The sequence below is a fragment of the Equus caballus genome, chromosome 5 (genome assembly GCF_041296265.1).
Source record: "Equus caballus isolate H_3958 breed thoroughbred chromosome 5, TB-T2T, whole genome shotgun sequence".
Lineage (NCBI taxonomy): Eukaryota > Metazoa > Chordata > Mammalia > Perissodactyla > Equidae > Equus > Equus caballus.
The window spans coordinates 58,468,391-58,494,089 of NC_091688.1; the positions used below are offsets into that span (position 1 = coordinate 58,468,391).

A 25,699-nucleotide genomic window follows, 5' to 3' on the forward strand; every position below is an offset into this window, starting at 1 on the left:
CGCTGCAGGGGTCAGCACTGGGTTTAGTCCTGTTTAATATTTTTATTACCAATCCGAAGGGGGAGGGAACATCTCTTAAAAATGGAATCTGCAGATGGCTACTCATTACGGAGGATTTGCAGACCCCAGGAAGAGCAGGAATGAGATTCAGAGGTTCATTTGGAAAGGTGGCCAGAAAAGGACAAAGAAGGCTGGACAGCAGCGAAGCGGTGAATCCGAGGGCAGTAACTCTGATGCGGTAGGTGAAGGGACTGTCAGGCGGCAGGACTTCTGGAAGCGTCCTGGCAGCAGTACTCACACAAGCAAGTCTTACCCCTGCTGGTGGGGGACACCTACACCACTTTAGCTGTTTGGACTGACGAGGTAAAGGTCTATGGGCTTGTCTTTAGACTAATGACATTCGTTATAAGAAGACAAAGGGAATTTAAGTTAGGCTCTCTGCCTTCATAATTGCAGGTGCTCCTGCTGAGGGGTGATTTAAGGCATATGGATGATTGAAAAGAACAGTATGCAACCCGGCGTGTGCCATTCTTTGAAGAGCACGGGCAGTGCCCTATCCTCAGAGCCTGTCGCTCTGTGCAGCTCGGCCCCTTAGATGCACAGTTAGCACAAAGCCTCTCTTCAGGAAGGTCCCTATCCGGCAGCCTAGCCTCCCCTTCCCAGTGGCCCCCTCGTTGTTCGGAGTGCTGCCACCGAAAGTTCTGCAACTTTATTTGTCCTTCCTTGTTTGCTCAACAGAGAAGTCATCGACTGATCAGATCTCCCCTTTGCTCCAAATCCTCCGTGGCTCCCCACTGCCTGTAGAAAATTGGCGTTCCTTACCCCAGGATTCCAGCTGCTTCCCAAATAGTGTATATGTTAGCTCACAATCCCTGAAATCAGACTGATGGGCTTCAAATTGCGTGACTCGCCAGATGCCTATTGCTTGAGGCACTTTCAGTCACCAAATGGGGACGGTGAGGAAGCTGCCTCAGAGTGTTGTTCTAAGGGTTAAACGAGGTGAGTATATATGAAGTGCTTATATCGTGTCTGGCATACCATAAACACTCAATGGATGCCAACCACGGCTTTTCATCTGACCATTATTCACAGTCTATTCTGAATGCCACTTCATGAAAAGATCTTTTAAAAGTAATCTTCCTTGGTTTATTTATGATGTGTCTTATCTTTCAGAAATTGATTACTTCCTAGAAAAAAATAGTTAATCTATCATATAAAATGATATTTTCCTGGAGAAGGTTGAGGACCGGCTCTATGTTTGAACAGGTGCTGATGTTTATAACTGCCTGCCTCACAGTGGACTAGCTCATCCTGGAATATCCCTCGCCCTCTGACCTCAGCCCAAATTTCCAGCCTCATCTTTCACCCCTCTCCTTCTGGGGCACCCTGCGAGCATGTCTTCCAGGCACATCTAATCACTGGATTTTCTCCAACCCACTGTGGACGTGGTTACCCATGCTGTTCCCCTCCCCTCACACACCTTGGACTTTCATGCCTCTGTGTGTTACTCTCACTGTTCCCTCCATCCTTCCATCACTTCCTCATTTGGAGAAAAATCTGTTATTCTCTTCAAGGCTCAAGCAAGACAGCGCCTCTTCTGTGAAGCCTTCCCGGAACTACTCTGCTCCATCCCTTCTCTGAGAAAGCCGAGCTCTTCTTCTGGGTTCCCACTATTATAACTCCCAACCTGCTGCATATCTGTCTCCACCTCTATTGTGAGCATTCCTGGGGCCAGAACTGGGTCTTACTCAGGCAGCCTCTCAAGTTACTGGCACAGAAGTCCTTAATAAATGTTTCCCGAGTGTTGTAGTTAAACAAATTCATGAATGGAAGTTGTTCTTGTTAGAGAAAGGAAAGAAACTCCAGGAAATCCAAGGACCACCTAGCAAAGGGGCCAAGCTGAGGTCTGGAGAGAGACGAGAGCCTGATCTATGCACTAGGACCCCCTGCTGGAGAGAGAAGGTGAGCGCAAGTAGCTTTGAAATGAACTGTGGAACCGGGAGCCCTGCACCCATGGGACTGGGTCTGGGCGAACCACAGAAGAAGGTTGGAAGTGAGACTCCAAAACGCAATTTCACAGTTAGAGCCGGCTCCCTCCTCCGGCGCGGCCGTGGCTCGTCTGTCCTGGGACAGCACACAGACTGTGTAATCAGGCTCAGCTGGTGATCAGGGAGCTGCTAAACAGACGCGAGACTAAATTACCTCTGTGTCCCAGACAAAGTGGCCTTCTCGATGAGGGTTAAAGCCAGTGACGGTGGAAACAACAAAGGGAGGAAAGTGGCAGCTGCTACCAAACCCCTGGCCAGTGGACGGCTCCCAGCCGCCGCTGTTCACAGCAGACCCGCTAAAGCCAAGTTGCCTAACAAGGAATGGGCGTTTCAGACCAAAGGTATTTGGTGCCAGAGTCATCGTTTGAGGAGGAAAACAATTTACTCCCACAGTAACAACGAAAGGAGCAGAACGAGTTTCCTGTCAACAGCTCTAACACTTGCCAACAGCTGGCCAAGTAAACTTGGGTGGGACAATGTACCTTGGTTTCTCTGTTTATTATTTGAGAGAGATGTGCCCTGGCATCCAAGATTCAGATGATAAGACCTTTTTATGAGAGAAGATTCCATTTCTGTTCCTGCGTGTGTGACCTGGGGGGGGCTGGGTGGGACTTTGTAAGTACAGTCAGAACTCATATGAGCTGATGAGCTGTGGGATAAAAAGTGTTGGAGAAAGGGAAGAAAGCCCAGGAAATCCAATAATTACCTCAGAAAGGGGCACTTCTGAGGGTTGGAGAGAGACAAGAGCCTGGTGTGTTCAGCTGATGTTTACCAGGGGCTCTGAGAGCCAGGTCCCGGCTGGGCACTGAGTGTGCAGTGGTAAGCAAAAGCAACCGGAAGCTCGTCCTTGCCGTCATGAAGCTTACAGTCTCTGGGGCAACAGATATTAAACAAATCTTCCCACGAATAAAGGCCAAGTTGTAACTCTAAGTGCTGTGAAGAAGCAGAGTGTTATGGGAGTGGCTAGTGGGCGACTTGATCCAGTTGGGGAAGGCTCTGGAGAAAGTGGCAACTGAGCTGAGAGTTGAAGGTCAAGTGGCATTAACTCCCCCAGGAAGGGAGGGATGAGCATTCTGAGCTGCGGGAACAGCGTGGGCAAAGAATGCTTCTGCAATTGCAGGTATGCTGCTGTAGGAATTCTTGTCTGGTTCAGCGATTTTATACTATGGATCTATAGGATAAGACCAAAGCACAGCTGCTTTCCACTGTGGAGGAAGGTGATGAGGCCGGAGTTGTCCCTGAGAAGGATGGTAAACTTCCCCCTCTGCAGAGGGCTGGAGGCAGGTGGTGTGGTTGACTCAGCTGTCTGGCTAACAGGAACAAGGTCGAGATGTCCCGAAACAGCTCTTGGGTAGCCGACAGTAAGATGGGCAGGACTTGCTCCAAAGGAGGGATTTTAGACAGGGCCTGTGATATTGCATCATCTGTATCAGTCAGCTATTGTCACAGTGATGCTGGAAACCAAGGCAGCCCAGCGCTGAGAAGGCCACCACACCAGCATTTACGCTCGTGCTCATGATCTGTGGTTTTTCTGCAGTTCAGCTGCCCTAGAATGGGCAGCCTGGGAGGCTCTGCTTCAGCCTGGGGGGTGGCTAGGCTGGGCTCTGGCCCCAGGTTGGGTTCAGGTCTGTTTCACGTGTCATTCTAGGGTCCAGGCTGAAGAGGCATGTTCTTCTCATGGCAGATCACTGGGTGCAAATGGAAGGCATGCAAGCGCATTCCAGGCCTCTGTTCATGTCACGTCTATTAACACTCCAATTGTCAAAGAAAGTCACATGGCCAAGGTCAACATCAATGGGATGGGGGTGTATATTCTACCCACAGCGGGAAGGGGTAGGGAATGAATATTTGCTGAACAATAATCCAAGTTATCACACCATCCTTAAGACCAGCATATGGTTCTCTTGGGATAAGAAACCAGTGCTCTGGAAACTCACTATTTGTATTGCCTGCTATTATTTCCTTTTTGTTCTCCCTTAGTATTTAGTTAAATTCTTTTTGAAAATGTCAGATTGTCTCAGCTGTGCTTGGGAGAACCAAGGGAAACAATTTCATCCACCCTGGAGCCTGAGTTTTAAATGGAAACTGATATACCCTGGGGTGAGAATTCTGAGTGGAGGCGAGACTCAGGGGAATGGTTTCTTGTTCAGCAGCCTCTCCCCTCGTGTGGATTCTCCTCCCAGTATTCTGCCCAGCATGCTCCTTGGAGGATTCTGGGGTTTGACTTGATAAGAAAACAGTTTCCTTGCAGTGTGCCTGGTGTGTCAGACTACAGCATAACAGATGCAGTGCACTATATCCCTCCTGTACCAAGATGCTTCCAGTTGAGTTGCCATCAGCGGGACAAGGCTCCATAAGTATTGCCAGTTATCCTAACTATCCAGGCAGAACCCTCCACCCCAGGTTCTAGGCACGTCCTCACGCCCAGCCATGGCAAGCAGTTTACCAATGCTCTGACTTTAGCGAGTGAAACTTTGGAGAGCTATAAACCCTGCCATGCTGTGCCTGAGAGAGAACGCTGGAGGTGATCAGGGTCTGCCACTGAAAATCAAACCCTGGTCAAGCTCAGCGTCACAGAGAATATCCAGACCCTCTCTGCATCCCGCCCTATAGCCCGTGGCTCCAGTCTACAAGAGTCCTCCTCAAACCTTAATGGGCTGAAGAATCACTTCGGGTCCTGTTAAAATGCGGATTCTGATTCAGTGGGCTGGGCTGGGCCCGCGATCCTACATTTCCAACATGTTCCAGGTGACGCTGATACTTTGGTATGTCAGTCATACTTTGAGTAGCAAGGGATATGGCGACCAAGTGCTGCTCCTTCTAGGAAACTAACCAATAGACGGAATGAAACTGCCATTTTAGGCACATCAAAATATTAAAGTGGAGCCGGCCTGGTGGCGTAGTGGTTACGTTCACACATCACACGCTCTGCTTCAGCTGCCTGGGGTCCGTGGGTTCAGATCCCAGGTGTGGACTTACACACTGCTTATCAAGCCATCCTGTGGTGGCGTCCCACATATAAAACAGAGAAAGATTAGCACAGATGTTAGCTCAGGGCCAGTCTTCCTCACACACACACACAAATATTAAAGTATGAGATGACCTTTGTCAGGCTTTGGTTGGGATCAGGACTGGCTGGATATGGTTTCAAGTCAAATTGGGGGCAGAGGGGAAAAATGAGCTGGAAGCTGATTTATGCTCAATCCCAAAAGAGTTTATAACCAGAATTGTCCGGCAGTAGGATGGGCCATTTCTGATGCACTGAGCTCCCCCTGCTACTGCGGGCACTGGAGACGGGGCTAAGGGATGCCCGGTCAGGCCAGGTGAGGAGGACTTCAGCTGGGCGTAAGATGTAATGGAGGACCACCGGCCTCCAAGCTCTCGGTCCATACTTAGATTGCATATGTCGTTTCCATACCAAGTATGATTCTTTCTAATTTGTGATTAGATGATTTCTGTTGTGAAATGCTCAGAAATGAAAGCTGCCATAAAGCAGAGCAGCTAATGGGAATGAATTCTAACTCCTCTCCCCCCATAGACGTTTTATTCCCAGGCAATCACATGTTTCTTAGAAATAGGGAGCAGATGCGAGACTTGGTGTTTTGCACACTGCCCTCAAGGTGCAGGCTTTGGAAGAATTCACGTGGAATAATGCAGCAACAAGGCATGAGAGACCCCCCCAAGTCAGACAGGAGAGAGCCCCTACCTGGGAACCAGGGCCTGTGGGCTCCAGGGCTGGGCCTGCCGCTTCTTAGCTGTGTGTCTTGGACAGGCCCTGACCCTCTCCTTCCCTCTAAGGGAATGAGAGAATTGGACTGGATCCATTTCCTTTGTTTTTTTTCTTTTTAAGTAGTAGACCCTTTCGTCAAATAAAATGTAAAGTGGAACCCGATATAAAAAGCCAGTCTTCTCCCTCTGGAGCAGGGGAGCCTAGAACCTCTCTGTCAGCCCTTAACACTCCATGGGACACTTCCAGGGAAGCCTGCAGCTGCAGGGACACAGTTTGCAAACCACAACAAACCACTGGCCTAGATGACCTCAAGGTCCCTCCTGTTCCAATGCCCGGGGGTCACCTCATCTACAAGAGTAGCCCCTAAGACTGGGCGAAAGAGTGGGACCAACCCTCTCCCAGCGGGAGAACACCTGTCTGTAAAAGCTTGGGGTCCTTCCTTTTTGCTCTTCTGTATGCAAATGCAGGCTTTTAGGGATAAAGAATAATGTTAAAATCCTGAGCATGGGGTGCTCTTCACTAATCTTTGGTTGCAAGGGACAGAAAACAAATTTGATCCAGGTTCAGCAAAAAAAGGAGAATTTATTGGCTTACACATCCAACCTCAGGAAGGACAAGGAGCTGATCTAAAGATGACTGGAACTAAAGACTTGAAACTTTTCTTCTTCTTCTTTCTCATATCTCTGCTTCTACTACATATTTGATTCCATTATCACCTCCTGAAGTGGCTAGAGTCAGCTCTGGGCTGTCGTTCTTCAACCTTGGTAACCAGAGAAGGGTAAAATATCCTTTGACATACTGTATCCAGTTAAAAAACATCAAAGGGAGGACATCCTGGGCTGGTGTCCCTCCTGGGACCTATTGCTATGGATGCAAGAGAGGGCATGCTCTGTGGGGGGCAGCAGCCACCGGAGCCTTTCATTCAGAGCGCTCCTCAGTCTGGGTCAATGTCTGTTCATAGCACTGTTGCTCAATGAGGCTGCACACGGCCTTCACTCCAGCCAGACCATCCCCTGCCCTGTGCTTTTGTCTCCTGTGCCTGGAATGTCCTTTTCTTCCTTCTTAGGAAGAGAAAACTCTCTCCATTCTTCAAAGGTTAGTTCAAACACAGCCTCCTCCAGAAAGTCCTTTTCATCCATCCTATGTATTCTTTCCTTTCCCTGAGGGAGAATCTCCCAGGTATACATTCAGTGGTGTGTTGGCAAATGCTTAACAACAGCTCTCCTGAAAAACAAAGAAACGAACAAAATCTTGGTTTCTCATTTGCCGATTTCCATGGTGTAAATACTCCCACCACGGTCAATATCGTGTTCCTAACGTGGCGTCACTGAATGCAGAGTTGGAGAGACGTGCAATACAGCACCATGACATAGAATTCCCACCATACAGATGTAACAGATTTAAATAACCTCAAGAGCACATACATTAGTAAAGCGTAGTAAAATAATTAGGAAGTTTATGAGTTCTGAGTATTTATTAACTGTGTTTTTAATATAATTTATTTAACTGTAAGTTCTTATAATTTAATTTTTTAATATTGGCTGTGTTTAATGGTCGGCTCACAGAAGTAATATAGTTTTGACTTTTCTAGAATTTCATTTAAATAGAATCATACAGTATATAGTGTTTTGTATTTGGTTTCTTCCACTAACATAATGCTTTTGAGATTTATCCATATTTTTGCATATATCAGTAGTTTGTTCTTTTTTATTGATGAGGGGTATTCATGTGAATAATACCACAAAGTTTTACCCATTCATAATTTTCGTTTGTTTCTAGTTTGGGGCTATTATTCAGCAAACTGCTAGGATTGTTTGTGTACAGGTCTTTGTGTGGACGTGAGTTTTCACATGGCTTGGATAAATATCTAGGAGATTGTTGTGTTCTATGGTAAGCATATGTTCAACTTTAAAAGAAACTGCCAAAATGTTTTCCGAAGCGGGCTTACTAATTTGCGTTCCTACCAGAAATGTATGAGAGTTCCAGTTGCTCCACGTGCTCTGTGACACAGTGCGGTCAATCTTTCTAATTTTAGCCATCTGGTGGGTAACTGGTGATATCTTATTCTGACTTTGATATGCATTTCTCTCATAACTAGTGGTGTTAAGCATCTTTTCACGTGTTTATTTGCCATTCTTCTGTCTTCTTTGGTGGAGTCTTGATTCAAATCTTTTGCTCAAATATTAATTGGGCTGTTGGTCTTATTATTGAGTGATCTTAATATTGAGTTATAAGAGTTATTTATATATTCTGTGTGCAAGTTATTTATCAGTTGTATGGTTTGCAAACATGTTCTCCCAGTCTGGGCTTTCATTTTCTTTCTTTCTTTTTTTTTTTGAAGAAGATTAGCCCTGAGCTAACATCTGCTGCCAATCCCCCTCTTTTTGCTGAGGAAGACTGTCCCTGAGCTAACATCCGTGCCCATCTTCCTTTACTTTATATGTGGGACGCCTACCACAGCATGGCTTGCCGAGCGGTGCCATGTCCGCACCCGGGATCTGAACCGGCAAAGCCTCGGCCGCGGAGGCAGAACGTGCACACTTAACCGCTGCACCACCAGGCTGGCCCCGGTTTTTAATTTTAATGAAGTCCAATTTTTCAACTTTTTTTCATTTATGATTCTATCTAAGAAATCTTTGCCCAACCCAAAGTCACAAATATTTTCTCCCATATAGCTGAAACTATTTTTTTTAGCTCTTAAGTCTATCAGGCATTTCTATGTAATTTTGTATATGAAGTCAGATTTGAGGTTCAGTTTTTTCATATGACTATCCAGTTTTTCCAACACTATATATTTTTAAAAGACTATTTTTTAGAGTAGTTTTGGGTTCACAGCAAAATTGAGAGGACGGTACAGAGGTTTTCCATATACTCCCTGCCCCACACATGCATAACCTCCCCAGTTATCAACATTCCCCACCAAAGCAGTACCTTCGTTACAACTGACGAACTTACATTGACACAACATAATCACCTCGAGTCTACCGTTTACTCTAGGGTTCAACTCTTGGTGTTGTACATTCTGTGGTTTGGACTAATGTATAATGACGTGTATCCATCATTATAGTATCATACAGAGTATTTTCACTGCCCTAAAAATCCTCTTTGCTCTGCATTTATCCCTCCCGCTTCCTGATCTTTTTACTATCTTCTCCAACATCTAATCTGCTTTTAATCTGATCTAGTGTATTTTTGTATTTCAGATATTTTATTTTTCATGTCTACAAGTTCCATTTGAGTTTGTTAGTGGAGACCTGCTCTTGTCACTTGGACTCTTAGGTAATTTGACTAGCCCTGCCGGTATTTAATAAGGCCTGGCAATTTCTTGGAGTAGTCTAGCAAAGAGTAGGAAGTTTGAAATATGTAGACATGGATCACCTAGCTTGTTAGTTGTGTCACGTCAGGAAAGCCACTTAGCTTCTCTGAGCTGAAGGATTCTCATCTGTAAAGTTGGAGTGAGTGAGAATAATCTTAAGTGAACGTGTAGGAATTTGAGGGAGCAGCAAACAGGTGGAGGAGGTATTTGTGGCCATGAGGCCCCTCCCTCAAGCTCTACAACCCCACCACTGTGGAAGCTGGTTTTAGTCATGAGTCAGAGGGAGGATTAGCAGTCCCTTTGCCCTCGGAAGGAGTGGCAAAGGAATGTTTCCAGATGTTACAAACCCAGACCACAGGTTGCAAGATACAGTGGCTATTCCTGGAACATTGCTGAGATGATGATCTAGAGGGTGTCATTCCTGCTCACGAGAACCCACAGGACTCAGGACGCCACTGCACCAACACCAGAGTGATCTGCCCCATGCTCCACTTGGTCCTGTGTCCATGTCCTCCTCAGGACTTGAGAACTCTGCCACAGGACAAAATTTCACAGAAGCTTGAGCACCTCAACTCCGTCATGCTGGTCATGTGCTGAGGATGGGTATCAGGGAGTGTCAGAGAATGGGTAGCTACTACCATGGGCCCCAGCAAATATGACAAGCAGAAAGAGGAGGCAGAGGACTGTATTAAAGCATAACCCCAGGAAAAGAACTGGGCAGGCTGTGACTACTTGTCTTGGAACAGTTAAGGATAGAATGTCTTCCCAATTTAAACTTACCTTGCAGCCCGTGAGGCAAGGAGACAGAGCTATAACGAGCAACAAGCTGTACAGCTGGTAGAGACAAAGCAAAGCCAGTGCTTGTGTCCCAAACAAGGAATCAAAGTGTGTCACACACTCTTCAGGTTCTGTGAGCAGGGTTAAGGTCACTGCTACTCAAGTCGCAAAGACCAAAACACTGGGTACTGTCCTCAGAGAGGGAGGCCCAGTCAGCACATCGTGGGTTCTGGGTCAGTCTAGCCCAGGGTTTTTCAACCTCAACATGAGTGACATTTGGGGATCAGACAATTCCTTGTTGTGGGGAGCTGTCTTGTGCATTGTAGAAAGTTTGGTGCATCACTGGCTTCTATCCAGTAGATGCCAGTAACACTCCAACACCCCCCACCCCTCTGACCCCCGAGTTGTAGATGCAACCCCCATGGAAAATGTTTTCAGGCATTGCCAAATGTCTCCCAAGTTGTCAAATCGCCCTCGGTCGAGAACCACTGATCTAGCCTTCCGGACATAAGCCTCCGGAGAACTGATAGCACTTGCTATAACGTTTCCCGAGACTAGAGCTTGGTGTGAAACACAGGGACCTTGGCTAAAAATCCAACACTTATGTTGGTTTACTTATAGCTGTGAAGCCAGAAGCCATTATTTATATAAAAATGTGCCCCAAGCACTTAACAGAGGCATACAGTGTAGTGGTTAATTACACACACTCGGGAGCAAGAATGCCAGCCGCTTAGATCCGAGCTTCACCACTTCTTATTGTGTGGCATTGGGCAAGGGAATTGCATCTCTCTGTGCCTCAGTTTCTTCATCTGTAGACTGTGGATAATCCCAAGGACTATCTCACAGGGGGTTGGAGGATGTCCGTTTGCTGTTGCATGTGAAGTGCTCAGCACAGCACTTGGCAGAGGGTGAGCCCTAAAGATGATCTCTCCTTGCACGTCTCAACTGGGGGTTGTGACCGTGCTCCAAGTGTTCATGACATTAATAGAATTGAGATTTCTTTTCCAATTTTGTTTTTTTATAAGCACCTAAAATACTAACTTAAATATCTTGCCGCTTAATAGAAATCTGCTTGAGAACCTCCAATTACATATTAGTACACACGGCCCTCAGTGGGCTCAGATAGGCCGGCTCCTGGCTCAGACACTCAGATTGTCACTCAGCTGCCACCGTGGTTTTGGCTATTGCCAAGCTTTCGCTTATCCTTACTCTTAGTCATCGTATTTTCTAATTTGTGCCTATAACGCACAATTGTACGAAGAGAAGAAACACAAGGAACCTTGGTGCTGAAACACAAACTAAGAAGCAGCATATAAATATTAGTTCTGCAAGTGCATCTGGAGGTGATCTTCATAACTGCATAAGTTTAATTTATTTAATCCAAATCCTAATTTACATATCCAGATATATCCAAAATTTCTAAAGTCAGAGTCCAAAAAATACTATGATAGTTATGGTGAATTTGGCTTTTCATTTACTAGGAATAAAGAGACTCCTCACACCTATGTTGTGTTGTTTGTCCCAAAGTGCTCACAAATAGCCTGAGGCCCACCCAGGTAGACATTGAGATTGCTTCCCACATTCCTCTGACTTTGACAATGACCTGAGTGTTGTTTGGGTGTCCCACCCCTTCCTGGCAGCCCAGGGTTTTGGGGGAAGTTGACCCCACATAGTCTCTGTGATTCAGTGTAAGTTCATCCCTTGGACTCTAGTCCAGTGGAAAATTACCCACACTCTTTTCCTGGAAGTAGAAGAGAAATCATGGAGCCCAGGGGTTGTTTGCAATCATCTATCAACGACCAGGCATAGCCAATAATATGATGAGGGTATAAGATGAGAGAAGGCAGAGGAAAGAGATGAAAACGGAAAAGATTCTGATGATGTTGTCACGCAGATGAGTCATACCGACCCTACAGCCCTCCTGCCTTCAGTCATAAAAGCTAAGCTGACTTTCGTGAGTGTTTGTTACTTGCATGCTAATATAATCTCTCTGTTATACCTTTAACTTTTCTAATTATTTAGAAATAAACTAAAAAATTATAAAAACTAAATTGAGATAAGTGCAATCTATATGAGTGACCAACATCATATCATAAAAGCAGTTTTTGTCTATTTTTGCTTGTATAATCCATAGGTAAATTTCAATTTTCTAAGACTTCTGCTTCCAGCTAAAATGGATTCACAGTGACCAATTTACTCTCCCATCTGAAACAACCAAAAAAATCCAGAAAAACATTTGAAATAATGGTTTTTAAGACATGGCACATTAGGCAATGGAAGAATGTGATCCTTGAGAGATAGGAAACAAATTAAGTAAGCCCTACAATTGCCCCAGCATCCTTTCTGGAGAGAGCTTCTAGGTAGTGGTGTCAGGGAGGGGGGGTGGACGGTAATCATGGTGGAGTTCCTGTGTTGAGAAGATCTGAGGGTTCAGGGAGACCAAAGAGGCTAGAGTTCACAGGCCATAGCACTAGAGAAGTGAGTGCACAGAGAGACAACCTCGAAGATCAGCAGAGGATCTCCCTCAAGTATTGAGCGGAAAACTGATGAGTCCATGTGTTTAAGGAAACTATAGGAGACTGGGAAAAAGAACAATCCAAAAGGGTTAGACCAGAGGGGACAGTACCCAGTGCTCACCAGAGCCACTAAGAGGGCCTGTTTCCACCAGTCGGACTGGAAAATCTCATAATTTGTGTGACACTGGGGAGACTACTCAGAAGTCTTGCCTCAGTAGTATAGAATAATTAGTCTTAGGCTAGTTGTTACTCTGGTCCTGCCAAAAAATAAAAAAGAATCTCAAAATTTAAACCAGACTAGATTAAACTATTTCCAAAAACTTTACCTTCATCACAGAACAAAGTTCAAGAAGATTTATTTAAAAATAAAATACAACACTCGATGAGATAAAATTCACAAAGTCTGGCATCCAGTCAAATATTATCAGGCATTCAAAGAAGCAGGAAAAAATGACCCATAATGATGAGAAGAATAATAATTGAAACTGACTCAGAACTGACAGGGATGTTAGTATTAGCAGACAAGGACATTAAGACAGTTGTTATAATTATATTCCATATGTTAAAAAATTAATTCAAGAAAGACATAAAAGACTTAAATCAGACTTTTAGAGATGGAAAACATAATGTCTGAGATGAAAAATACACTGGCTGGGATTAACAAAAGATTACCTGTTGAAGAAGAGAAGACTAGTGAACTTGAAGACATGGCAGTAGAAACTATCTAAATGAAACACAGAGAGGAAAAAAGAATTTTAGAAAATTAAAAGAGCATCAGTGAGCTGTAAGGAAACTGCCAAGTGACTCAATATATGTATAATTGGAGTGCTTAAGAGGAAAAGGAGATAGAAAAATTTTTTGAAGAAATAATATTTAACAAATATTTAAGAAATTTGATTAAAACTATAAATACATACTTCCAAGGAGCTCAACACACCCAAAACACAAGAAACATGAAGAAAACGAAACCACTAAACCAAGGCACATCAGAATCAAATTGCTCAAAACTATGGATAAAAAGAAAATCTTGAAAATAGCCAGAGGGAAAAAGGAAAGTTATGTACAATGGAACAAAGATAAGGATGACAGCAATTGCTTGTAGGGAGCAATGCAAGGAAGACGACAGTGGAATAATAACTTTAAGATAGTGAAAGAATAAAACTGTCAGCCTAGAACTTTCATCTAGTGAAAATAAGTTTCAAAAACAAAAGCAAAATGAAAACACCTTAAGACAAACAAAAGCTAAAAGAATCATAGTTAACAGACCTGTACCACAAGAAAGGTCAAAGGAAGTCCTTTGGGCAGAAGGAAAACACTAGATGGCAATATGGATCTTCACAAAGCACTAGAGATGAATGTCCTTCATGAATGAAGCTGCAAAAATTTTAAACAAAATTTTGGTAAGTTTAATCCAAAATTTGTAAAAAGGATAATACATCACGACGAAATTGGGTTTATCTTAGAAATCCAAAGTTTACTTAATTCTCAAAAATCAATCAATTTGGTAATTCATCAAATCAACAAAGTGAAAAAGAAAAACCATATGGTCATCTCCACAGATGTACAAAAAGTGTTTTTAACACCCATTCCAAAAAGTACATTCAATGTCTATTTCCGATAAAAATCCTCAGCCAACTAGGAAAAGAAGTGAACTTCCTCAACCTAATAAAGGGCATCTATAAAAATTCTATAGCTACTATCATGCTCCATAGTGGAAGACTGAAGTCCTTTCTCCTGAGCTCGGAGATGAGGCGAGGATGCCCACTCTCACCACGTCTATTGACACGGTACTGCAGGTTCTCGTCAGTGTAACAAGGCAAGACAAAGAAACAAAAGGCATCCAAATTTCAAATGAAGAAATGAGATGATCTTTATTTGCAGATGACGTGACTGTGTAGAAAATCCAATGAAATCTACAAAAAAGCTTCTAGAACTATTAAGTGAGTTTAGCAAGTTTATAGAACACAAGCTCAATTTACAAAAATCAATTGCATTTTTATATACTATCAACAAACAAATGGAAATTAAAATTTTAAAAATGTATCATTTAAATACCATTAAAAATATGAAATACTTCCAGATAAATCTGACAAAAATGTACGAGTCCCGTAAACTGAAAATTTCAAAATATTGCTGAAAAAAATTAAAGACCTAAATCTACAGAGATATACCTTGTTCATGTTACAGAAAACTCAACATTGTAAAGATATTAATTCTCCCCAAATTGATTTATACATTTGACGCAGTCAAAATCCCAATAGACTTTTTTTTTTAACTTGATGAACTGATTTGAAAGTTCATGTGGAAATGCAAGGGACCTAGACTGGACAAAACAACTTGAAAAGGAGAAGAGGGGCTGGTCAGGTGGCTCAGAGGTTAAGTGCACACATTCTGCTTTGGCCGCCCGGGATTTGCCCGTTTGGGTCCTGGGTGCGGACATGGCACTGCTTGTCAAGCCATGCTGTGGCAGGCGTTCCACATACAAAGTAGAGGAAGATGGACATTGATGTGAGCTCAGGGCCCGTCTTCCTCAGCAAAAAGAGGAGGATTGGCAGCAGATGTTAGCTCAGGGCTAATCTTCCTCAAAAAAAAAAAAAAGAAAAAAAGGAGAAGAAAGTAGGAGGGCTAATACTAACTGATTTCAAGACTTTCAAAGCTGCAGTAATGTGGTATTGATGTTTAAAGATAAATAGATCAAAGGAACAAAATAGAGACCCCAGAATAGACTTACACATACGTAGATAGCTAATTTTTTAGAAAGGTGCACAGGCAATGAGGTGGAGGACAGTTTTTCCAAGAAATGGTGCAAAACCTAGTGACATCCATATGCAAAAAAAGAAATAACACAAAATTTGATCCATACTTCACACCATACTAAAGAATTAACTCAAAACGAATCATACACCTAAATTTAATATTCATGGCAGCTTTATGTGTGAAAACAACCCAACTGTCCACCAGTGGGGAATGGAGAAACAAATTGTGCATATTGATACAATGTAATTCTAGGTAGCAATAAAAGTGAATGACCTGTTAATATATGCAACATGATTGAATCTTGAAAAATGATTATGCTGAGTGAAAGAAGCCAGACCAAGTTATAAAAGAAGAGTAGATAAGGTATGATTCCATTTACACAGAATTCTAGAAAATGAAAAGTAACCTATAGTGGCAAAAGAGATCAGTGCTTGCCTAGGGATGGGGTGTGGGGAGAGGAGAGGAATGTCAGGAAAGGGGAGGAGGATGGGGATTACCAAAGGATACAGGAAATTTGTGGGCAGTGGGAATATTCACCATCTTGATTGTGGTAATGGTTTCATGCTTATGTCGAAACTTATCAAGTTTTAGGGGCCAGCCCAGTGGCGCAGCTGTTAAGTGCGCACGTTCCACTTCGGCGGCCCTGGATTCACAAGTTCGGATCCTGGATGTGGACACAGCACCGCTTGGCAAAAGCCATACTGTGGTAGGCATTCCACATCTAAAGTAGAGGAAGATGGGCACCAATGTCAGTTCAGGGCCAGTCTTCCTCAGCAAAAAGAGGAGGATTGGCAGCAGTTAGTTAGCTCGGGGCTAATCTTCCTCAAAAAAAATAAAACTAAAAAAAAAGAAACAAATTTTATACTTTAAATATAGGCAATTTATTGTATCTCAACTGTACTTCAATTTTAGAAATAAATTAAAAAAGAAAAAAATTCAATTTTTATTTCTTACATATATTTGTTTCCCAAACCAATACACTATTTAAACATTTGATGACAAGTCAATCTTTCTCTTGCATAAATATTTTAATGAAATTAAATAGGATGAATCATTTATAAATTGATAAGTTGAAATTTATCTTTATTCTATATATGTATAATGATTATTATTAGGAAGAATATTGAAACAAACTTTACAACAGAGTCTGCAATAATATATCAATCTAAAAATGTTTCTAATCTTTTTTTTTGTATTTTTCTTTTTGAGGAAGATTAGCCCTGAGCTTAACATCTGCTGCCAATCCTCCTCTTTTTGCTGAGGAAGACTGGCCTTGAGCTAACAATGGTGCCCATCTTCCTTTACTTTATATGTAGGACAACTGCCACAGCCTGGCGTGACAAGTGGTGTGTAGGTCCATACCTGGTATCCAAACTGGAGAACCCCAGGCCACCGAAGCAGAATGTGTGAACTTAACCACTGCACCACTGGGCCAGCCCCAAAAATGTTTGAAAATCATTTTTTTAAAAAACATAGTATGCAAGAATAAGAACTTTTTCTAATTCCCAAGGAGAGATATTGAGAGATTGTCTATTACTTTGAAAAGGTAAGCCAAAAAAGTAGAGGAATGCTGACTCAGTTTATCTCCCTTATTCTAGAGGTCTTGACAGGTGGAGTGACTGGCCCACAGAAACCACTCATGGGGTGGGGGTCAGAGAAACCGTAAGTGTAAGGGGCCTCATCAGATGCTGTGCTGAACTGTTCTCACATCTGTTTCTTGCAGGCAGTGAGGCTGGGAGAAGATGCAGAGTATTTTCCCAGGTAAAACGGCTGAGGCCAGAGGATGGGCAGCTTTTCTTCCTTTTAGGAGTCAGTTTTCACTGATCTCCCTCTGTATGAATTCCTTATTGCTACCATAACAAATTACCGCGGCCTTGGTGGTTAAAATGACCACTATTTATTGTCTTACAATTATGGAGGTTAAACGTCTAAGGTGGGTCGGCAGGGCTGCGTTCCTCCTGGAGGTCCCGGGGGAACATCCTCCCCTCGCCTCGTCCACCGCATTCTTTGGCTGGTGGCCCTGCTTCATTCCAACCTCTGCTTCGGTGTCCTCACATCTCCTTCTCTGTCTCTGACCATCCTGCCTCTCTTTTTAAGGACCCAGTGGTTAAGTGGGGCCCACCAGGGTAATCCAGGCTAATCTCCCCCCCTCAAGGTCCTTAACCCTTAACTTCATCAAGTCAGCAAAGTCCACTTTGCCACGGAAGGTACCACATTCGCAGGTGTGGGGATTGGACCCGGACATCTCTGGGGAGTGGGGGCATTATTCTGCCTGCCTCACTCTCCATTTGGACACTTTGATGTGACTTGTATATCTAGGGATTTTTCTGTTCTTTTACTGATTTCCTCCAGAGGTCTATATTTTCCCTCTAGTTCCAGGACAAATTAACCTTAAGTCTTGCACTGATCTGCTCTCATGCACATTTTCTTCTAAATTAAATCCCTTCTTTTCTTTCTTTTTATTTTTTAAATTGTTTCTCTTGTTCTTTCCTGCTGAAATACCTGTTTTCCCTTTATTTTCTTATCCTGTAAATTCTGGGTAATGTAAGTTTTCCCATTTTTGTTTTTCCCCGAAGGAAACAGAGAGGGCTCCCTCTCCTTACGCAGGGTAGCCCGGGGTCATGACGTCTAGACAGACCGGGGTTCAAATCTAGTCTCCGTTACTTACCAGCTGTGTGACTTAGGCAGATTACTTGGCTTTGCTGAACCTCAGTTTCCTCATCTGTGAAATGGAAGGAATAATGCCCAGCTTGATAGGATTAAATGAAATGATGTATAAAATGTGGTGAGCCCAGTGATGGCTCCTAGCAAGCATACCAGTTCTCTTCTCCTTTTCCTTCTATATACTTAGAAAGCAAGAAGGTGATTGAGTGTAGGGCCAAAACCCAGGATCCATCCCCAAATGAGCAGCCTCCCATTGTGGGCAGCCATCTCTTGTTCTGAAGAAATTCCTGGCTTGTCCAAGTGACTTATGAGCCCCTGCAAAGGCATCTAGCTGGTGGTTACACATGGTAGGGAGCAGACGCAAAGCCCACCTCCCGAGTTCAAATCCCAGCTCTGCCTTTACTAGTCACGTGACCCTAGGCAAGTTAGTTAACCTCTCTGTGCCTCAGTTTACCCATTTGTTAAATGGGATACTAAAACTACCGTCTTCATATTGTTGTTAAGAATAAATAAGCTACATTTGTAAAGTACTTAAGATAAGGCCTGTCACGAAGTAAGTACTTCAAATTCATTTAATAAATATTTAATGGGAATACTGTAGGCTGGGCTGGTTGTGAGGAATACTGCAAACAGATGCTGTCCCGGCTCCAGTAAGGCTCAGTCTAGCTGGGGAACAAAGAATCCCCAGGGGAAGGAGCGTTTCCAAGGAGAAGTATGTAAGGAGAAGTATGTTGTGTAACGGGAGTACATCTCAGCCCCTGGTCTACACTGAGGACCTCCTGGAGGAAGTGATATTTGTGAAAATCTGGAATTGTTATTGGTAGAGCCGTGGGATCTCTTACCCAGCGTTGATCTATTTCTGTTTGGTTCTGTTTAGGAGTTTCCTGGTACTGGGGAGTGGGGCAGGCTTCTGGGGCTGCCTGATAATCAGAGGAAAGAAGGAAGGAGGCCTGGGGCTTGCTACCAGGCCTGTTCTGACCTAACCAGAGGAAGCCCGAGGCCGTGGAGCACAGGCTGTAGACACAAACATTTCTGGAACTCTCTCTCTACCAGGGCAGCAGGCTGTGCTTCCCTGGCCAGTGGCCCAGCCCACCGGAATCAAAGAAAGAAAGATGCCATACTCCGCTTGTCCACTGGGTGGAGTATTTTAGCCAAAGAAGGGAACTTTGGCGATAGTGACGTCCTAGGTCTTTTGCCTTGGAGAAGAGGCGAGCTTGGACTTGTCAAGAGTCATACCCATCAAAATTCTCCTCCGTAGGTAACGTTCGCCAAACTTCCTGAAACCTGTGAAGTGTGCCAAGGCCGATCCTGGTAAAAGAAAATTCTCCGTGGGCGTAACCAATTTTAAAATTTTAGAGCCAGAAAGCGGCCATAGGAGACCAGTGAGGGTGACCCGCTCTTCCACAAATTGGAAATGTAAGGTCGAGAGATGAGCAGACTTGACCGAGGTCGCAGAGCCAGGCAATGTCAGACGGGCCCAGAACCCAGGGCCCCTGATTTCTGGAACGTGGCTCTCTCACTCTGAGCTGCCTCTGAGTTGCTCATATAGGTTCCCTGCCCTGTAGGCCTTCCAGTGTAGATGGGAACCTATGTTTGATTAACAGACGAAGAAGTCTGAGACAGAAAACTGATGCTGATGTAGGAGGAAGGAAGAGGTGGCTACAACCCCCTCTAGTGGTGGTGTCGCTGTAGGGCTCAGCGTGGAGGCCTCTACCTCTCCCCAGGCCCTCAGCAGCTTGCTCTCTGCCTCACTCCCTCCCCTCCCTTCTGCTCCCATGTTCCCCCCTCAAAGACCTACCACCAGTCCAAAAGGCCACCCCCTACCCTCTGACACAGGCTCTCCCTTGTCCTTCCCAATTGTTCTTCAGAGCATGTGCCTCTACCTGATGTCATATTGCGCACATGTGCACATGCACACATTCACACTCACTCACACACACATACACACCACGTACGTTTTGGTTGTTGATTGCTGTTTGTCTCCCCTCTAGGATGTAAGCTCGGTGAGTTCAGGTTTTCAATGTATCTGTTCCCAGGACCCAGAAGAATGTCTGGTACACAGAAGATGTCCAATAGAAATTAATTAACAAATAAATGAAAAACCGTGGCTTCAAATCCTGATTCATCTGTAAAATGGATTATTGTGAAGATCAGTTACATAATACATGCAAAATCACTCTGCCACCTGTCAAGAATAAGGGCATGAAAGGGGCTAGGTTAGATTAAGGGATTGTAGGTGGTGCCCACTCACAGAGAAAAGGACTGGAAATTGTTAGCAAAAACAAGGGGCCTAGTCATATATCATGACAACAATTAACATGTGTTTGTATAACGTCACATAAAGATGTGACTTCAGCATGATCCCATAAACTAGGGATGCACGATGCTCTGGCTTGGGCAGTGGCTAAATCTGGAACCAAATAGCTGATTCGCTAGATGCAAAGCTGACTCAGAAACGTCAGAAGCATTCCTTGTTTACAAAATAAATTAATTAAAGTTGGTGAGCAATAAGGCAAAGGAAAAACAAAAATAGGAAAATAAAAGGCATTCAGAAAAAAGGTACATAAAATCAAACCACGGAAACCTGTCCTTACTAAGAGTGGGACACAAGTGTAGGGCCTCCTGTCCACCGGTGGATGGACAGTGGGAAACCTGATCATCACAGCACATGTCAGCAGCTGTGCCGTCCTCAGGGCTGGGCTGCAGGGCCCCAAATAGGGTCCAGGAGGATCTGGGGGACAGGAACATCCCACACTGGGGCTTTTTTCTGTTAATGCTCAGTTGGTCGTCAGCCAGACTCATAGGCTAAACTAAATTTTACAAAATTACCCCTTTGCTCTGGCACTTTTTGTCATTTCCAAGTCAACAGGCAATTCAAATACTCAGTTTGAATATCTCTCAGTTTTTCAGTAACATTAAAAAAACTCTATGTATTAAGAAAAGTGGAGCAAATTCTAAATAAAGGTAACCCAATGAGATGGAGACAACTGGGAACAGTTTTGGGAAGCTGACCTCAAAAAGACAAGACATACAATGTTTCACTTGGAAATCTTTGTTCCCCCTAAATTCTCTAAAGAAAGCAGAGATCTCGCATGCTTGCCAATGATCTGGAAAGCTAACTACATCTCAGAATGGTTGTTCTTGGCTCCGTCTTTAAAAGCATAGAGACTACACCACAGTAAGAACTGAATGCTGTCTCGGGCCTCAATGATGTCTTCTCCGCGGTCCTGGCTCCCTGGACATGGAAGTGTCTGAAAACAACTCTTTGTCAGCCTGACTGTGAACATAAGGCCCCCTGGTTGCAGAAGAGGGGCCTGGTCTCACTCGCATAGGCCACTGAACTCCTCTTTCCTTCCATCCCCTGCAAACCTTGTGTGTGACAGTCCTCATATTTCCAAAGCTGATTTTCCAACCAACGGAAGATGAAAACTTGGCCCAAATCATAAGAGCCGTAGACCACTCCAAAGGGTGGAAAGACATGACCGGACTGGTGTTTGACCAGAAGGGGTGGTCAAGGAGCCACTTAAAAAGATGGATGTCTGCAGGGGAATTGCCCTGAGGCAGAAACCAGGAGCAAGCAGGCCGGAGGCCCAGCTGAATCCGCCTGCTGGCAGTTAGGGACGCCATCTCAGACAAGTTGCTGATCTCTCTGACTCTCAGTTAGCTCACCTGTGAAATGAGCACTAATCTCTTCTGCCTCAGTTGCCTGCTGGATTTAAGGAGAAAATGGACAGGAAAGCGTTCACAAAGCATTACGATTAGAGACTGGCAAGTGATGATTATAACCTACGTTCCACATCTCCAGAGAGAATGAAGCAAGTGCAATAGCCACTGCGTTGGGCACTTGCTTGATACCATGCTTTTCTACTCTATGTCTAAACCTTACTATATGGTTATAATTGTCTCGATTTGACGTGGGGAAACTGAGACTCAGAGAGGCTGAGTGACCCTCCAAAGTCCATTCAGCCATTGAAACGCAGAGTGGGGATTTGAACTCTGATCTATTCGGCTTCTAGACTCTCTACCCTAGTCTGTCTCTAACAAGGAGGAAAGGGGCAAAAATAATACAATAGGGGTTAATGTAAAAAAAGAAATATGACAGAGATGATTGAGAAAAACCTAAGAGGGTTTCTGAGGAAGACCGTTAAACTTTTATTTAATTTTAAAATGGGGACAAGTCCTCCTTGCATTGGTGTCCCTACGCTCCTTGCCCGGTGACTGGCAGAGCCACGTGCACATATGCAGTGGCCAGAGCTGGTTTCTAAGAGGAGAGGACAGAGGGAGGGGAAGGCATGCACAGAATGTGAAGTCCACCTCGGAGCTCCGTTTATTCTCTTGTCAACAGTGAGTAGGCAGGGGACGGCCGAGCAGCCTGCCAGGAAGGGACAGGCTGAACTACCTCCCTCGATAACTGAGCGGTTCAGTAATGTCAGAGTGGCGTTGTTTGTGTCCTAACATCACCAGTTGGTTTTTGGCGCCCGGGTCCCATCTCTGTCTCCTCTCATTCTCTCCTTCTCCTTCTCAAGGTTAGCTCTCTTCTTTGACCTTCCTGGCCTCCTTATTCATGTGCACACGTTCTCCTCTTTTCCTCCTGCCTCCTCCCTCTGCACCGCTCTGAGAGACTGTATCAGCGAATCCCTCAACAGTGTCATATCTAACTTTTTTATTCATTGCATGATTTATTTTTAGCCTGAAACAACTGCATCCTAAAAATGGAGTTCCTGATGAGACAGGGGCTGGGCCAAGCTATGTGAGGTATCTGGGGCTTGGCCGCCCAGCCTGCCGCCTAGTCCACACACGCCTGTGTGGGCGAGCCTGCTGTCTGCCCTGAGCCCCGACGGCACTTAGCTGGACCCCAGGAGGGGAAGAGTCGGTTCTGGGGCTGTGGAAGGGCAAACGCGGCAGAGGAGGCCAGGCTCTCTGCTCCCACTCCTCTCAACAAGTGCTCCCAGAGTCTTCTGCCCTCTCTCCTGTGCTCCATATAACTTTTCCCAGATGAAGAGAACTCACCTGTTTGTGGTGGGGGTCTACCTGCTGTCCACCTGCAGGGCGGAAGAGGGGCTCAACTTCCCCACCTACGACGGCAAGGACCGCGTGGTCAGTCTCACTGAGAAGAACTTCAAGCAGGTTTTGAAGAAATACGACTTGCTCTGCCTCTACTACCATGAGCCCGTGTCTTCCGATAAAGTCGCCCAGAAACAGTTCCAGCTGAAAGAAATTGTGCTTGAGGTAAGCAGAGGCATGCTGACCATGTCGTCCAAGTGGGCACGGGCCGGCCGGCGGCGGGACGTGGGAAGGAGGGGCAGAGGGTAGACCCTGAAGACTCCCTGCATTTCAGTCTCATGGAAATCTCAAGATGTTCTTGTTGCAAAGCTGGGATGTGTGAACAAGGAGGGTGGGTCCAGACTCTTAGCATGGGGACAATTCAATGGGTTGCACAATGGGTTCTGATTTAATGTCTGTCACATGACGGTCTCTTGATTTTTCAAGGACAATATTCCCAGCCACTATTTTCTGAGTGAATATTAAAACTATTGTTAAAAAGACTGGCTAAAATGAAATTCAGGGATTATTTGTGGGTTTCATTCAGTGTGTTAATTCCCTACTCTTTGCTCTCTCAAGTCCCCCCACAGTCCTGGAGACATACAAGTTGTTTGACCTTGCCTCCTCATGGGTCAGACTGCGAATGTCACTAAATGGTTTTCCTCTCTCGTGATTTGGTTTCGGTCAACATTACACAGCGTAGCTGTGTGAAGATTTTTGCTGTACGATCATTAAGGGGATTTTTTTTTTTTTTTCCCTCAGAAAGTTCTTGGTGTGAGCTCAGGGCAGATGCTGAAGTCAGTTCTTACTTTATCTCCACTTGATACCTGTTTGTAAACCTGGCGTGTGGGCCCACTCTCTAATCCTCTGTGAGTGCCCCAGGAACCATTCCTGCAGCTTCTCCTGGACAGTTTAAGATCATTTACACTCAGGAGCACCTGTGAGCGCCAAGAATTCTAGGAGTCCCAAGATCCCTTATCAGTCCCCACGCCCGCCCAGCCCTGGCACAAATCTGCGAAAAGTGCCATTTGAGACCTACAGCAGTTTATTAACCAACACAACCAGAGAGCTCAGCTTAACCAAATACTTTGATTAACAGAATTACCATATAAAACCCATGTGGATTTGAATTCTAAAAAAAAAAAAAAAAAAAAGACTGTAATAAAACCCAGGAAAACCATCCTGAACACATCAAAATATTTTTGATAATTTAAAAAGGACTTCAGAATCCCAAGTGTCTCCTGATCTTCATACAAACACTATTTTCAGAGGATTTATATGGTGATGTGGTCATTCCAGAGAGCTCTGGTTGACAAAAGCTAAGTGTTTTTAAAATATCACCACTGCCCTTCTAGTTTTCCTCAGGCTCCATCGTGAGGGCAGAATGTGCAAGTTTGGTTCCCTTTGCAGGTTACAAGTGAAGAGCAAGCAGGGACGTTCCTTTGTTACTAGGTCTTTGTACTACATCTGTGGGAAAATCGCAGGCTGGAAAAAAACAGGACATGCAGCATAGCTGCTGCTCAGTCCACGAGATCCTCACTCCCCTTGTCGCCGTCTCAAACTGCCCTACTCAATTATTGAGAGAGATTTTTGTGAAAAATTTAACTGAAGGCATAAGCATTCTCCTGTATATGCTCATCACTGTTCAGTTAGCCAGTGCAAACAAGGACCCCATTTACGATTCCCTAGCCTATAAAAACACACATAATGCATTTGTATAAACTCCCCCAAGAGTGTATCTCCCCCAAAGACTAATTCTGGGTCCCTAAGCAAAATCATGAGAAAGGACTTTCCCCTGGGCTCACCATCCCTCCAGACACCTTTGATCCGAGAGCGCCTGGCAGAGACTGACGAGGTGGCAGCTCAGCACGGGAGATAGCTCGATGCCCCACTGGCTTCTAAAGGCGATGTGGGCATCATTAGGGGAAAGGAGCCAGGAGGTCTGGATTTATATGCCGGCTTTGCCTCTACTGGCCACGTGACATAGGGCAGGTTACTCAATTTCTCTCAGCCTCATTTTCTTATCTATAAATATGGAAAAATATAACTATCATAAGGCTTATGAGATGATTAAATAGTAATAATTAACATTTATTGAATGCTTACTGCGTGCAGGGTCTGTTCTAGCACTTTGTACGTGCTAGCTGGTTTAATCTCTGCAATATTTCTATGATGCAGGTACAGTTACTATCCCCAGTTTACAAAAGAGGAAACAGGTGCAGGGAGGCTAAGTGCCCAGGGTCACCCAACTAATGCAGTGCAGGCAGCCTTGGTCCCTACACTACACTACTGCTGGAATCAAGTGAGACAGTGAACAAGGAGCTGCTGCACACTCTGTTCAGGATCATTTCAAGAGTCTGCCTTAAGTAGAGTCGCTCAGCCCACTGGCCTGGGCCTGATGATGCCAGCTGTACCACCAACCGGGCTGAGAAGCACACAGCCCTGGAGGCACTACTCATGCAAATATCCGAACCGGGGAGGAGGCTGGGCATCTTTAGTGGTGGCGGAGGTGGGAATGGGCGGGCCTTTGTTGAGGTACCTGTCAGGTTCAGGCTGTTTCTCAGACTCCAGGACAAAATGGCTCCAGGAATCCCATGAGTGGAAAGAGAGGGTGGATGTGAGCCTCTAAATTTCCTTCATGCTCAAAACAACTATTTTGTCTTAAGTCCTTGGATCCCAGACCTGCACTAAGGAAAATATTCTGCCAATTCCAAGGCTGTGACTGTTCGAGGGGTGGAAGAAGAGGAGGCGGTTCCCAGAGTACGTCCCTAAGGCAGTGAGGTCTCATCCACGGGCAGACAGTACAGGGAGAGCCGGCCTCCTCTCCTCCAAGTAGTTTAGGAAGGCA

General features: G+C 44.7%; 1 protein-coding gene across 4 annotated transcripts in view; it reads left to right on the forward strand.

The window, feature by feature from the left end:
• The first annotated feature begins 22,058 nt into the window (after positions 1-22,058).
• CASQ2 (calsequestrin 2) overlaps positions 22,059-25,699 on the forward strand; it is a 62,666-nt gene continuing 59,025 nt past the window's right edge. The window contains exons 1-2 of one of the 4 annotated variants that reach the window (XM_070267171.1): positions 22,072-22,334; positions 22,498-23,037. In XM_070267171.1, the coding sequence (XP_070123272.1) occupies positions 22,804-23,037 (234 nt within the window). In that variant the 5' untranslated portion in view covers positions 22,072-22,334; positions 22,498-22,803. Of the gene's footprint in view, positions 23,038-25,699 lie in introns of all 4 variants that reach the window. The other 3 variants (XM_070267172.1, XM_070267170.1, XM_005610291.4) reach the window with 3 other exon arrangements.